We start from the raw sequence: 15417 nt of genomic DNA, 5'->3' as shown, positions 1-15417 counted from the left end.
AGCCTACTCTAGCTCAGGAGTCTGCCTGATTCGTGAATCATTCCTTGCTCACTTAAAATCTGTTAACTTTAATCTGACTAAAGATTTTCTTCTAACAGGTGTCACTGTCACACACTTCTAACTCCCTGTGGCTGCAGGCAAAGTACATGCAGTAGCTCAGGGGTAGCCACTGGAAAAAGTCACGAGTATGAGCCATTGGAGGCAAAAACACGTCAAAGATGGAGAGTGATGCAGGAGAAGTTACCTGAAGGAGTTTTGGCAAAGCACTGGCAGTATCCATTAGAGAGTACTTCTGACATCCTAAAACTGGAAAATTCCTATTCCAATAAAATTAATCAATCATTAAGAACAGTGTTATCAGCCGGGTGCAGTGGCTCACGCCTGTAATCCCAGCACTTTGGGAGGCTGAGGTAGGAGGATTGCTTGAGGCCAGGAGTTCAAGACCAGCCTGGGCAACATAGCTGTCTCTACAAAAAAATAAAAAATTAGCCACATGTGGTGGTGTGCACCTACAGTCACAGCTACTCAGGAGGCTGAGGATGGAGGATCACTTGAGCCCAAGAGTTTGAGGCTGCAGCGGGCTATGATTGTGCTACTGCACTCTAGCCTGGGGCAATAGAGTGAGATCCTGTCTCTAAAAACAAACAAACAAACAAACAAACGTGTGCCCATGGATGGGCATATTCTTAACCTCTCTGTCTCAGTTTCTTCATCAAATAAATAAAATATCTAACTCAAGATTCTTATGAGTATTGTCAGAGGTGTGTGAACCAGAGCAACTCCATCTTGAATAGGGTCTGAGTAAAATAAGGCTGAGACCTACTGGGCTGCATTCCCAGAAGGTTAAGGCATTCTAAGTCACAGGATGAGATAGGAGGTCTGCACAAGGTACAGGTCATAAAGACCTTGCTAATAAAACAGGTTGCAGTAAAGAAGCTAGCCAAAACCCACCAAAACCAAGATGGCGACGAGAGTGACTGCTGGTCGTCCTCACTGTTATACTCCCACCAGCACCATGACAGTTTACAAATGCCATAGCAACATCAGGAAGTTACCCTACATGGTCTAAAAAGGGGAGGCATGAATAATCCACCCCTTGTTTAGCATATCATCAAGAAATAACCATAAAAATGGGCAACCAGCAGTCTTTGGGGCTGCTCTGTCTATGGAGTAGCCATTCTTTTGTTCCTTCACTTTCTTAATAAACTTGCTTTCACTTTACTCTATGGACTTGCCCTAAATTCTTTCTTGCGTGAGATCCAGGAACCCTCTCTTGGGGTCTGGATTGGGACTTTCTGGTAACATCTTCACACAAGATAATACACATAAAATATTTCAATCGCTGCACATCATAAAATAAATTAATAATTATTAATAGTTTTTTTAAAACTCTGTATTTAGTACTGCAATTTTATGTTCTTGGGCAGTGGGCTTCTCTTAGTGACATAATAAATTTATACCAGATTCAAATGATATACATAAGATATGAATAATACTGGGGTGGTATAAAGAATATATTTTAAATAACATATCAGGAGACTGATAAACTGCATAAGGAAGAGAAATAGGAGCTTGGTCATACATAGTGAAAACAAAAATATAACTCTGACAGTGCTGTAAAAAAAAAAAAACCCTAGAGCTAGAAGCTTGTATATCACCTGCATTTATTATTTTGCATCATTTTAAACTCTAAATTCACCTGTAAGTCAAGAAGATCTAGATCCTTTGTAGGAATAGTTATGGAAAAAGCACTGATAGAGTTTGGTGGAAAGACAGAAATAGTAACAGAAAAGGCAGAATAGTCAAACTTCCTAAAAATAAAAAAGGAGGCATTATAAAAATACTTTGATTAGCACTGAGAGAATCTTAAATTGAACCATGTAAAATCACCAATACTTGAATTTTGTTGACCCACAAAAGCAGCAATTTCATAGGATTCAAACTGGCACATAAAACCTACTGGGAGACAGTCCTTTAGAGCCTCTTTTTCTCCTGCACATCTTCCTAGCTGGGCCAAGGATGCAAGGCCCTGACCACTTTTACCTGGGCCATTTCTCAGTTTTATTTGCAGTAAGCAAGCAACCTTGAGTGATGGGGACATGTCTTCTTCTGGGATAAGATCAGGCTTGCTTATTGCTTGCTGTAGAAGCAGTGAATTCCAAAGTTTAGTGTTTCTCTCGGTTGCACAACTCGCTGCATGTGCACGTGGCATCTGGGCTCTTTGCATCATCCTCTTGGTGCTTGGGAGAAGGAGGAATCCCTGTAAATATGCTGATGCTCATGCTGCTTCATGTGCTTTGGGAAATAGTGTCCTTTGACTCTGACTGGGAGTTTCTTGCCTTCTACTAACATACATGAAGCATTAACAAACTAACTTCTTAGCTTTAAAGTAGGATGAAATCAAATCCCAGACCTAACCAAACTACAAACAGGATACTCTCAAGAATGCATTAGTAGCATCAGCTGTGAAGTTTTCCCAGCCAAATATCATTTTCCACCACAAAGCTGAAAACATTCTTAGAAAGATCAGTGTGGTCATTCACCATCTTTCTATCCCTGTTCTTAGGATTCTTTCACAGGAAGTAAAACAACTTCCAGAAGCAGTAAAAAATGTGTCATGTGTCCCAGTATCCTATTCCCCCAGAGACAGGCGAAGCCCCTCAAGGAAGCTATGATCACATCCTGAAATCTGGAAAAATCCATGTGGGAGGTTTCAGGCAAGCTGATTGATTAACTGAGTTTCTCTCTATTCTCTTCTGACTTTATTTGCCCATGAGCTCCATCTCTAGACATGAATTAAACTTTGTAGATCAGAGCTCCCATAGTACCCAGAGGTCCGAATTATTTTTAAAATAGCCTTGGAGATAAAACCCAAGCTAGATGAACACTGATAACCAGTGTCTCTAAGCACAGCTCCCCTGCTTTCTTCTTGAATATAGCATTGGGTGGTCACACTAGTTTTCTTCCCTTCTAGGCTGACCGTTGATGAAACCAAACCATTTCCTCCTGACAATGCCACAATTGTGGAGTTGGCATTTTTATGTTAATAGCAGTTCCCTGATTCATTAAACCCTATTGCCTCTGACATTTTCCTTTCTGACCCTTATCAGCCACACACTAGCAAAACATGAAGAAATAAAGACGACAAAGAAAGGCAATAAAAGGGTTACAACCAAGAAGTGTACTGTGACTGTGACCAACAAGGAAATTTGGCAATGGGTGACTGAACACCCAAGGATGCCCTGTCAGCTGGTCACGACTACATTTATTCGAAGCCTGACAACTGCTTAGCACCATTTCAAGGTGTCACATAGAGATACATAGGAAATGACAGTCATGGCTGCTACTTTAACAGCACTCACAGTTTAATAGATGAGATAGCACAATTAAATGCCTAGATATCCGTACACGTACAATGTGGGCCTTCCTCTCCTCTCTACTGACTTTTCATAGTATGTGTCACAAACTGCAATATTTAGTTTCTTTATTTGTGTTCTTGCTTATTGTACTCCCCTAGAGCTGGGATTCACCTGGTATGAAACAGCGTGTCCATTCCAATTATTTATGGCTTCTAGTCCTGATTTCACCCACTGGAATATAAATTTCAAATAGACAGGGACTATGTCTATCTTATTGACCATTGTAACCCCAGAACCTATCAAAATGCACCTAGTAGATCCTTAATTTTTTTAATGAATAAATAAGTAAATAAAACCAGCAACAGTCATCAAGAGAGATTGTATAACTTATCCTCTGAATGCTGCTACTAACTCATTAACACAAAATTAAGAAAGCAGGACCCTGGTTCAAAAGCATAAGCAAAATTTTTGAAGAATACAGATGAGAAAAAATCCCCAGACCCCCAGGCAGAAGACCTATTCCTACTTCATTTTCCTTAATGAATGTTGAGATCATAAATCACAAAAATTAGTAGAACACAAAAGGCCCTATCAGAATCTCATTGTGTGACTTTTAGTTAGATTTCAAGAGCAGTGGGGTTCCACTGGAACTCACAGGCTTCTCCACGTTTAAAGCTGAATAGGATAATAGCCATCTAGTTGAGTTGCCTGGAATTGTAGCTGAGCTACCGACTATGAAGCTAAGCCAGTGAAGCTCAAGGGTGTGATATAAACACCAGATAGAGTCATTTCACTGATGGCCCCAATTCTTCACTCACCACCACCTTCTGTTCTGCTCCACCCCTTGATGCAGAGCTCAGCCATGTGACTTCCTTTGGCAAATGGGATGTTAGCAAATAGGATGCAAGCAGAGGTTTGAAAAGCCCCTGAACATTGAGACTTGCTCTGCTGCTTTTGCCCCTTCACCATGGCCATGAGTGCACAGTACTAATGTGCTGGACGAGAAGATACATGGAGCACAGCCCCCGTTCCTCATTGCAGCTGAGGCTATCCTATACTAGCCTACAGTAGCCAACCCCCAGAGTGAGTTCATCCGAGATCTACCAGCTGCCCTGAAACTGACCATGGATGCCTAAGCGAGCACAACCAAGATCACTGCATCGTGACCTGTAGATTTGCACCACTTGGTTTTAGAGAGGTTTGGTTTGTAGCATTATTGTAGCAATAACTAACTAATACCTAACTAATTCCTCGTATAAAGGAATAAAGCTCAACTCACAGAAAAACAAATATTAAAACTCAGACATGATTTTTCCTTATTGAAATAGGAAGTATTTTTAGTTAAATTATTTGGTTTCTTTACAACCATAATACACCGTTCCTCCAGCCACACTCATGCCACTGGGGTTGAGCAGGCCTGGGCAGAATGCACTTAGAGAAGAGACATGCAGGACACCAGCAGGCTCAGCAGCATAGTGGCAGATGTCACCCTTCCAGCACTGTCCGAGTGCCAGTGTTTCGCATACACATCATCCAGGACTGACAGCACAGCCTCCATGGTCTCCTCACAGGTGGGCTGGATCTGAGCTTCTGGCAGAACAAACCCATATGTTCCACTGTCCCTCAGCTCAAACGTATATGAGAAGGGAATCCCAATGTCTCGGGCCCAGTCTCTTGAAGACCCTGATGAGGCATCTACAGGTGAAAACATGAAGGCAGAGGTAGAAGTCGTACTTTGGAAGAACGGATTTCTATAGCCATTTCAGGAACTAAAGGTTCACTTAGTTAAATAAAGAAGCTCTTTTAGATCAGGGTCTCAGAAATAGCTGTCTTCTCTTTCTTCTTGGTTGTAAGCCCCTGCAGGGTGGGAACCACGTCTTATTCAGTATCTCTGTCCCCCATCATACCTGGCACTGTGTCTGGCACATAGAGAGGTTTGGCTAAAGTTTCTTAGCTGAGTCACTGACTGACTTGGCAACCTAATATTGCCTGGCAAGAGTGAACTGAGTCATTTAAAGAAAGGAACAGAAACAAAATGACCCACAGGAAAAATATTATACAAGTATTTAGAGGGGGGCTCATAGAGGGTGGAGAAGGTGGAGATTGGGGTTGGGAGAAACTGTGCTCTCCTTTCAACTAAATTCTTGTCTTTAGATTTTTTCTCCAGGGCTTTCTTAGCCTGATGGGTCCTCTGGGAACTGAATTGACTGACCAAAGGTCAGTGGACAATGTCCTTCCTGTTAACTCTTGTGCCTTCTAGCTTGCCAGCTCTTTTTAACTGAAGCCAGGAGAAGTTCTGGTCTGAGCCAGCGCATTAATTCTTTTTCTTTTAGTTCATACCTTATCCCTAGAGAGTATAATTCCAGATTTGTACAGACTCCCTTTTATCCTTGGTCATTTTGATTTGTACAACTCCCTGTTGATCCCAGGAACTCTTCTGTTCCTCTCCCGCCTATCTCACCATCCAAAGTCCACTGACTTCTTTTGTGCCTGAGATACTATTGAAGAGGCAAAAAAAGATACTTACATAAAATATCTGCACTCGATCCAACTCTATAATTGGTTCCATACTTTGCTTTCAATGCATTTGCTGCCTTCTGTCCAACTTGAATCTGTAGGTGGGAAATGCAGAGACAGATATCTGGTGTTTAAAATAAATCCAACAATCCAACCATTTGGTGTTTTGTCCAGATTCATCTCCAGAGTTTTAGGCCACCTTTCCAACTTCCCATCGGACATCTACATCTAGGTAGCCTGCTGGTAACTCAGATTCAACACACTTTATCCAGTTTCACCATCTCTCCCACTAATAAGGCTGCTCTGACTTTCATATTTCTGGGCTTGCATTATCTTCCAAACACACACGTAGAATTCTGCAGGCATCTCTGATATTCCCTCTCTAAAACAGTTGCCAAGTTGCATTTCCAGTGCCATCATTCTATGTCAGACTCTGCCTCTGAAATGGTCTGTTGCATCTTCTAATAGATTTCTCTCACCACTCCTTCTTTCAAGTGATCCCACCTGGCTTCCAGATGAAATTTGGTAGCATACAGCTGTGATCATGATCCTGTGGAAAAGTCTTCAAGAGCTCCTCATTGCTCACTGAATTAAGTACAAACTTCTCAGCCTACTTTTTGAGATCCTCTCCAATATGACTCTAACCCACCTTCCCAACACCATATTTTGTCATCCCTCCTAGATGATAGTCAAAAACTCATTTTCCTACCATTCCTCAGCCTTACCCTACATTCCTCAGCCTCTATCTTTCCTCAGGATATTTCCTCCACATGGGACCCCTACCTCTTTTCTCTGCCTGCTGAAATTCTGCCCAGCTTCAAAGGATTTTCTCAAATGCCAGCTTCTCCAAGAGGCCTTACCTGATCCCTCCAACTGGATTCTATCTCTCTCCACTTTGAATCCCCAGAGCCCTTTCTTCATTCCTCTCTCTGACCCCCCTCTTCTTTTTCCTTATAGTGTTTAATCTCATTATACATCTATATATATATAGCATTTCAGAGCTGGAAGTCATACCCATCCCCACACCTACCACCACTTCACCTCTGCAGCCCCTTTCCAGAGATCAGAGTCACTAACTGAGGCCCAAGTCTACTGGCTGGGCTTATTGACCTTCTGTTGCATGTCGCCTAGGTTTGCTGACAGATGCTCTAGGTATTCCCCAGCCTAAACATGTGTGTTCTACCTGTCGGACGGAATATCCCACTGCTTCCCCTGACAGTCTCCCTCCCTGCCTGGACTGTGATCTGCCAAAGCTTTACCCCTCAGGGCTTCCTGACTGCACTCCAGGTGCACCAGCTCCCCGGATGCCTGACTAGGGACAGGTCTCATTTTAGATTCTCCTTCTCCCAGCTCTGTATTGTCCAGCTGAACCCTAAGATGTTGCAGAGTAGTGCTTGTCTAGAGAGGGAACTGGCCCAGCGAAATTCAAAAGGAACAACATTTATGTTGGCCAAAAGGCAGTAAGGAAGTTGGGGGGATCATACTGGACGGTTGTGGGCAGTGTTCTTAAGGCACTTGGGGCTTTCTGTGTCTGACTAAAATCAAAGGAAAAACACTCTGTCAAACATACTTGCAAGTCACTTGCTTTCTCTCCACTCAATACTAAGAATGCCATCTTTGGCCATTCACCTCCCTCACTTCCTAAAAAGGGATTCTGAGTCTGCCTCAGTTCCTGGGTTTGTGTTATCCAGAATTGAGATAATGGGTAGGAGAGGCTAAAAATGCTGGTTTAATCATTTACACTGGGAGGCGGTACAAAAATGGTCTGCTGGAGAGACAAATTCTGGTAAGGAAATGAGAGTGAGGGGTGGGCAGGATTCAGGGTAGCTGCTGTATGTGATGAAGTTGAGAGAAGGGGCCTGGGAAAAGCATTGTGATTTACCAACCACACTCCCTTCTGAAGTTCTTTAAGAGTCTCTAGCAGAGATACGAATTGCTTTTAATTATTTTTAATTCCCTTTTTTTTTTTTTTAAATGGAACTCCATGCTAACTGGTCCATGTGGGGCCTTACCTTTCATTGGGATATATGCATCAGACCAGACTACACTTGCCATCCCAGTGGTTCCTGGCTTTTTTTTTTCTTTCCTGCAGCTTGCCCTAGACAACAAATTTTTTTTTTTTTCACATTGCCAGCTATCATTTATTTTATCCGATATCATTGCCTTTCCTCGAATCCTGGCTGTGGGGTAGGAAACAGTCTTTCCAGTTTACCCTTCTTTGTTGATAAAATAACTTTTGAGCTCTATTTTAATAATTCCATGAGGAATTTCTATGCGGAAGCAGAGAGGAGTAAGAGATAGCCATGAGAAGCATTCAGTTGTGATCCTCAGCTTAGCAATTTGGGCATTTCTGAGAAGATAAAATGGAAATCCCCCAGACTTCCGAATTCAACTTCTGTCTCTGGAGGTGGAACTCCTGATTGTACTTCTCTCTCCTTCGACGCTACATTGCAAGGCTATAATAGAGCCAATTTCTCTGCCGCCTTTTTTTCTCAGCTTATAGGTACTTCCTAATAAAAATAATAAAAACTCATTTGCCAATAGTACATAATACACATTTGTAAAAACCTCCGGCCTGCTTAACAACTCCTTCTCTGGGCCCAGAGAATTTCCTGTAAGCATATATTCAGAGGCAGGCCCACAGAATGGTTGAATAAAGCTCTGGCCTAGTAGGGGTGGGGGCAACAGAGCTTGGGATGGAGTACAGAGGTTGATACAAAGAGAGTTCAAATGGAAAGAATGTAAGCATGTAAAACATTAGAATTCTTATAGCTATTCTAATTTCCAGAGCAGTTTAGAAAGAGGCTATATATAGTTATGTTTCTCCTACATAGTGATTGCCAAGCTGTCTATCACGTAGTATAATATTTACCATGATTTCTATAAACTTTTGGTTTTTGTAAATAATGGAGATTAATTACTAGTCTCTGCTGCTTGTAAATAGTACTAGAAATGGAAATCTCCTTGGAGCAGTTGGCTTGATTCTGTGTCTTTGCGCACTCTATCAAAGCTTGCCCCCAAGAACCTAAAAACACTGCTAAGTAGCTTCAATGAGGTAGACATGTGGTAGTAAAATATTCACAGTCTTTTTATCGAAAAGTCTTGGAGATGACTGTTTATGTGAACTCTTCAGCACCTGAGACTGTAAGAGATACAGAATTGAAGCCATCTTTCTCAATTTGATTTACTGGTTTCTGTATATAGTGCTATGGAGTTGCCAGTTATTCTCTTCTTAGAGTTACTGTCCAGTAGTGATGGTGCCATTGCCTCAGGTGCCTCCTGCTGTCTTGCTCCTTCTGGCCTCTGGCCACAGCACAGGGCTCTAACCAGACAGCCAATCAGCAGTACAAGACCCTCCAATCTTTGAATACAAACTTTGCAAAATGGTCACAGAGTATCTGCTTTCCTGAACCAATTAGAGAACGAAGTAGCCAAGAAAAATACTGGAATATACTAGCCTCCTTTTTCTGCTGGCGGAAGACCCTTTTCCATCAAAGATCTCTAGTTACCTGTCTTTGGAGATTCATTTGTGTTTGTCACAGATCCCTTTAAGCAGAAAGTAGGAATCTACAACAAATATCCCTGAAACTGGGAAAAAGGAGCATTCTGGGCTTCTTGACTGAAATATCTGATTCTGTAGATTTCTTTATTGAAGAAATAGAACTTCCAGGGCTCACAGATGAGAAGGAAATAGTGCATAGTTGACTGGGAATCTAGCTGATAATGACTCCTAGAAGTTGCACATCCTTTCTGAGCAGAGAGAGGCAGTGCGAGGTAGTGGGATGATGAATGTGGCCTCTAGAGTCTAAAGACGTGAGTTCTAGCCTGGGCCCCACCACTTCCTATTTATAGAGTTCTGATGATAAAGTTAACTCAGAGTTTCGATTTCTATACTCCAAAGTGAATGTAATATATTATCATGAGGGTCAAAGGAGATAACAGCTATAAATCTCTCTGTAAATTGTAAAGATCTAGGCAGATGTTAGTTATTTCCACATGTTACAAAATGATCATATAGTGCAAGTGTTCCTGGACCAAGAAAAGAAAGAATAATTGCAAGAAAGGTACTTGAGTGTTGTTGGACATTTTTGACTGTTGGGAGAAGGGCTCCTTCCAACAAAGGTCTACAGTGGTTTTTCTTTTAGTGTTCAGGCCTTGTGTCTTCTGGGTCGTGCTCCAGAGGGAGATGTGCAAAAGGTATAACCTAACCAATAGGTCATCAGGCCTCTGTGATATTAAGAACAGAGCAAGCTTAGCCCCACTTCTTCTCAGCATTTGCATATAAAGAGGAGCATGTTTAAAAAAATAAAAAGATAAACAGAAAATAACAAGTGTTGGCAAGAATGTGGAGAAACCCTTATGTACTGTTGGTGGGAACATCAAATGGAGCAGCCTCTATTAAAAACAGTATGGTGGTTCCCCAAAAAATTAAAAATAGAATTGCCATGTGATCCAGCAATTACATTTTGGATATGAATCAAAAAAACTGAAAGCAGAGTCTTAAGAGAGAAGTGCACACCCATATTCATAGCAGCATTGTTCGTAATAGCCAAAAGGTGAAAGCAACCCAAGTGTGTCCGTTGACAGATAAGAGGATGGGATGAACGAAATGTAGCATATACACAAAATGGAATATTATTTGGCTTTACAAAGGAAGAAAATTCGGATACACCCTACAACATGAGGAAACTTGGGATAATATGCTTAGTGAAAGCCAGACATAAAAAGATAAATACTGCATGGTTCCCTTATATGAGATATGTAGAGTGGTCAGATTCATAGAAACAGACAGTAGAGTGATGGTTGTGAGGGACTCATGTAGGAAGAAATGGAAAGTTGTTTAATAGGCATAGTTTCAATTATGCAAGATGAAGAAGTTCCAGTGATTGGCTGCATAACCATATGAATATACTTAACACTACTGAACTGTATACTTTAACAATGGTTAAGATAGTAAATTTTATGTTTATTTTACCACAATTAAAATGGAAAAAAATTAAAAATAAAAGGAAAACAAATATTACAATTTGCAATTCTAAATTTATCCTCTCTTTGACTTGTGTCTGTTGTCCTCTGGTTCACAAAAGGGCAAAGAGCCCAGTCCTTCTCAGTAATTCTGCCCAACAGTGCTTGGGTAAACAGAGCTTCAGAGAAGGACCCGGATAAGACCAAACACAGTTTCCCTGCTCCAGCTTGCATTTCGCTGGCACTTCCCCTTACAAATAATCCTAGGCAAATACTGAAGGAAGAGTTTAGAAGAAAATAGAGCATTGTGTTTAGCAGAGAAGAGAGCAGATATTATTTAGCCATGTTATTTTAGATATGCCATATTCCACTAACAGCTGGCAAGTTCTTGAAAGCACGGTTCAAAAGCTGTAATTGCTGAACGGAGCTCCAAGAGAATTTACAGAAATGAAAGTGCATTCCTGCAGATTATTAACATAATAATCTCATTTATATTATAGATGAATACCTAAGATGTCTCCCAACTTGACACTTTATGAAACAGGTAGTTAATTAATGTAGGTAAAGCAGCATTTAACCCGAAGCCTTCCCAGCAGGCGTTTGGCAAGGTGCAAAAGCAGGAAAAAGAATATAGGGATAAGCAGAGAGAACAAAAGGGTGGCTGGAGCCAAAATCTTGGAAATGGAAATCAGAAAAAGGAAGGCAGAGGTCTTGCTGAGGTTTTTCTGGAGGCCTTGGCGCTGTGGACTCACCATTTCTGGGTGGTTAATTGATTTATTTTTGGTGTAGCCGTAAGGTGTGAGAATTAACTGCCCATAAGAGTGCATGGTCAGGAAGCACAAAATATCATCCTTCTTGCTCTCTATGAAGCTGGCAATAGCTTTAGTCTCTGGTTCAGACACTGGCCCTGTCCCACAGAATGTTTGATCTTGGCAGTTTCTAGAGGCACCAATACCTAGAATATGGAAGAAACCACAAAGAAGGCTGCATGATCTCAGTTTGGAAATGACCAATGGCAAGGAGTCATCCATACTCAGGGCCTCTGTGAGTAGAATCAGTGCTTGCCCTTGGTTGTCTGAGTTAGTCCAGGCTAAATTAGTCAACTTGGATAGTCACTGAAGGATAACCATTCTAGAAGGAACTCAGAATAGCAGAAAGGGATAACGTTAGGATTTAGAAACAAACTCCATGCTTCCATGGCCCGGGAAAGGGGATACAAAATGAAATGGCATTTTAGTACACTTGTATTTTTTTTTTTTTTTTTTTTTTTGAGACAGAGTCTCGCTCTGTCACCCAGGCTGGAGTGCAGTGATGCGATCTCTGCTCACTGCAAGCTCCACCTCCTGGGTTCATGCCATTCTCCTGCCTCAGCCTCCCCAGTAGCTGGGACTACAGGCACTTGCCACCATGCGAGGCTAATTTTCTTTTTTTTTTTTTTTTGTATTTTTAGTAGAGATGGGGTTTCACCGTGTTAGCCAGGATGGTCTCGATCTCCTGACCTTGAGATCTGCCCACCTCGGCCTCCCCAAAGTGCTGGGATTACAGGCATGAGCCACCGTGCCTGGCCAGTATACTTTTACTTAAACCTGTGGTGGGCCCTGAAACAAATGCCTGGAAAGCAGTTCTTGGGTTCCTGGGTAAGGTTCTGACATTGTCTTTTTGATTTAAGTTTTTCCTTCATGTCTTACTAGCTTGAGTCTCATTAGAGCTATTTAGCAAGGACATAAGTAGTCTGTAATCCTCATTAATAATAATAAGAATGATCAGCTGAGCACCTCCTATCTGCTAGGTACTGTGCCCAACACTTCCCATGTAGCATCCCATTTAATCCCCACAACAACCTACTGATAAGGTAGGGCTACTGTGGCTCACATTTTACGTAAAAGAAAACTAAAGCAGAGAGATGAAGCAATTTTTTCAAGACCACACAGCTGCCAAGTCTCAATTTTAACCCTTCCCATCTGGTTAATGGCAACGTTCTCAGCCATTCCTCCTTCTTTATTTGCTTCCAATTCACTGGGCATATTGAGATTTGGAAACATGAAAATGCCATAAGGAGAGAAAAATGTTTGCTTTGTTTACTGCCTGCCCCCTGCTATGAAATAATCTGCAAGGATAAGTCTCTGATTTTTCTTTTCTTTATGATAATTCATATATTTAAAAACAAAGGGATGGATTTGAAATATATTCACACTGGTCTAGCTCTACTTTTTTCTTGTTTAGCCAGCTTCACTTGGAGTCCTGTACTTGAATGCTGATAGCTCTTACTATGTAGATAATATTATCCTGTTAGAGGGAATAAAACTCATTAGGAAGCCCAGAAAGCTGTACCATATTAGATGTTTATTTTCAAAAATTATACATTTAGTAATTCACCTCTTTTCTTCTCAGCTTTATTTATTTGTTCATAATTCATCTACTAAGCATGTACTTACTACACCAAGATGCATTGAAATTTCGATTGAGATCCGTCCCAAAACATGTGCCATTATTATGGGGTGAACGGGATTTCCTCCAAAGACGATCCTGTAGCAGAGAAACATAGGGATGTTGCTGTTCTAAGGTTTCATAAATCACAGTGTTAGTGATGATAGGTGGTCCTTGAACATGAAAAATGTTTCCTAGGATTATCTGGAAGAACTTCCCTTTAACATTAGGCAGCTTGTGTGTGTAATTTTTAGTCTTACAGATGGGCTAGCAGCCCCCAATACTAGGAACATCTGTACAACCAAAAGTATACATACATGTAAACAATTAAATTGGAGGAAGTAGTTTGGCCTTCTCCTCATGAGCAGATTAGCAGTGCCTGTGGACGTGATCTGCTTACTCAGGGAACGTTTGCTTTGGAGTCATTTTCTACATTCAAGTGATACAGGATGAAAGGGAAATAGCTTGACAGATGGAAAAAGACCATTCCAGGTGTGTCAGAGATGGTCTCTGCATATTTCTGGAAGCTGAAGACTGATGAGTGGAGATGGGAATAAAGACAAGTGTCATCAGACAAGCTCAGAGGGAGAACTCGATTCACACACCAGGCCAGAAAGGCTGTTCCAGAGAAAGGGGCCCCTGAAGTCCTTAGGGGAGCAATGGAAAAGGGGAGGCAATGCATACTCTCTAGAAATAGGGGCTCTTATTTGAAGAGTGATAGGCTTTAGGAACATTTTAAAGAGACAGTTGTCTGCTGCATAAAAAGACTTTATGTGATGTTTGCCCCCTGTGTGAATGATTGCATTGAAAAATGTAGGCTGGTTTTGTGTTTATACATTATTCATTGCCTTCACGCTTCTAGAACTGATTTGACATGGATGCAAGTTGGTACATGAATTTTTATCAATATAATCCTAATTGGGTGGCAGGCAATCCACAAACATTAAGAAGATGGAAGAGGAGAGTAAAAAACAAAGAAAAAACCTGTAATGGACTTCAACTCTAAAAAGGCCTTAGGCTTCCTCAGGCCTAAACTTAATGTAGATGGTTTGATTAAAAATGTTAAGCTGATTTTTATCCCAAATGGGGTTCCTTTCTTTACATAGGTATGAAATATTTTTAGAGCTGGAATGGCTAACATTGGAAAAATTAACCTGAATTGAGCTTTAGTTCATGAACTCATCCCAGGACCAAACATGGTGTACTCACAGTTGTCCAAGTGTAGATATAACCATCTATGTTAAGAACTGGAAGGACATAGAAGTCCAGGTTCCTAAGGAGCTTGCGTATCCTTGAGTTGTCTTTATGGTTTTGTAGAATCTGGAAATTTAAGAAAGAAATGTTCAGAATTATTTTGAGATCTTTTCTCTCTTAATTTTCTACCAATTTCAACTTAATTATAAGAGGTGACTGTACATCACACCTCCACCCTCCAGTCCCCAAGCCCTCCTCCGTGTCTTATTACAGTAGTTGTTCCCAAACTTTATCACACATCAGAATCACTGAGGGACCTGTTAAGACACAGATTGCTGGCCTCTACTCTCCCTTACCCCATTCACCTCCTGCCATCCCTGTCTCCGCGCATTTCTAATTTACTAGGTTTGAAATGGAGCCCAAAGACTTTGTATTTCTAGTAAGTTTGCAGTTGGTATTGATACTGTTGATCTGGGGACAACACTCCGAGAACTACTCTTTATGAGTTTCTCTGTGTTTGGGTTTCTGAAAAAACTGACCAAGAAAGTATTCTATATTACTTTTAAAGATGTCTTATTCCCTCAAGGGAGGATTATAAGTAATACACAAAAATTCACTGTGCTGGGTATTTTCCATATGCTAAGTCTCTTAATCCACACTACAGACCCATGAAGTAGTTATTTCTTACTCTTTTTACAGATGAAAAACTAGAAAACTGGCTGGGCATGGTGGCTCACGCCTGTAATCCCAGCACTTTGGGAGGCCGAGGTAGGTGGATCACCTGAGGTCGGGGGTTCCAGACCAGTCTGACCAACATGGAGAAACCCCATCTCTACTAAAAATACAAAATTAGCTGGGCATGGTGGTGCATGCCTGTAATCCCAGCTACTCAAGAGGCTGAGGCAGGAGAATCGCTTGAACCCAGGAGGCGGAGGTTGCAGTGAGCTGAGATCGT

General features: G+C 41.3%; 1 protein-coding gene and 1 long non-coding RNA gene across 2 annotated transcripts in view; one reads left to right on the top strand and one right to left on the bottom strand.

Annotated features, from left to right (window-relative positions):
- LOC134728712 (uncharacterized) overlaps nt 1–15417 on the top strand; it is a 125524-nt gene that overhangs the window by 65913 nt on the left and 44194 nt on the right. The gene's annotated exons all lie outside the window — the stretch shown is intronic.
- The window catches only part of CPO (carboxypeptidase O), a 32721-nt gene continuing 20469 nt past the window's right edge, over nt 3166–15417 (bottom strand). Inside the window, exons 5-9 of the mRNA XM_003820802.4 lie at nt 14478–14588; nt 13277–13367; nt 11594–11796; nt 5887–5971; nt 3166–5054 (exon numbers count right to left, since the gene is read on the bottom strand). Coding sequence (XP_003820850.1) covers nt 4792–5054; nt 5887–5971; nt 11594–11796; nt 13277–13367; nt 14478–14588 — 753 coding nt within the window. The 3' untranslated portion in view covers nt 3166–4791. The remainder of the gene's footprint in view (nt 5055–5886; nt 5972–11593; nt 11797–13276; nt 13368–14477; nt 14589–15417) is intronic.

This window comes from Pan paniscus, chromosome 13 (assembly GCF_029289425.2).
Source record: "Pan paniscus chromosome 13, NHGRI_mPanPan1-v2.0_pri, whole genome shotgun sequence".
Classification (NCBI taxonomy): domain Eukaryota; kingdom Metazoa; phylum Chordata; class Mammalia; order Primates; family Hominidae; genus Pan; species Pan paniscus.
The sequence above is the reverse complement of the archived record's forward strand: the minus strand, read 5'-3'. Positions and strand labels throughout refer to the sequence as shown.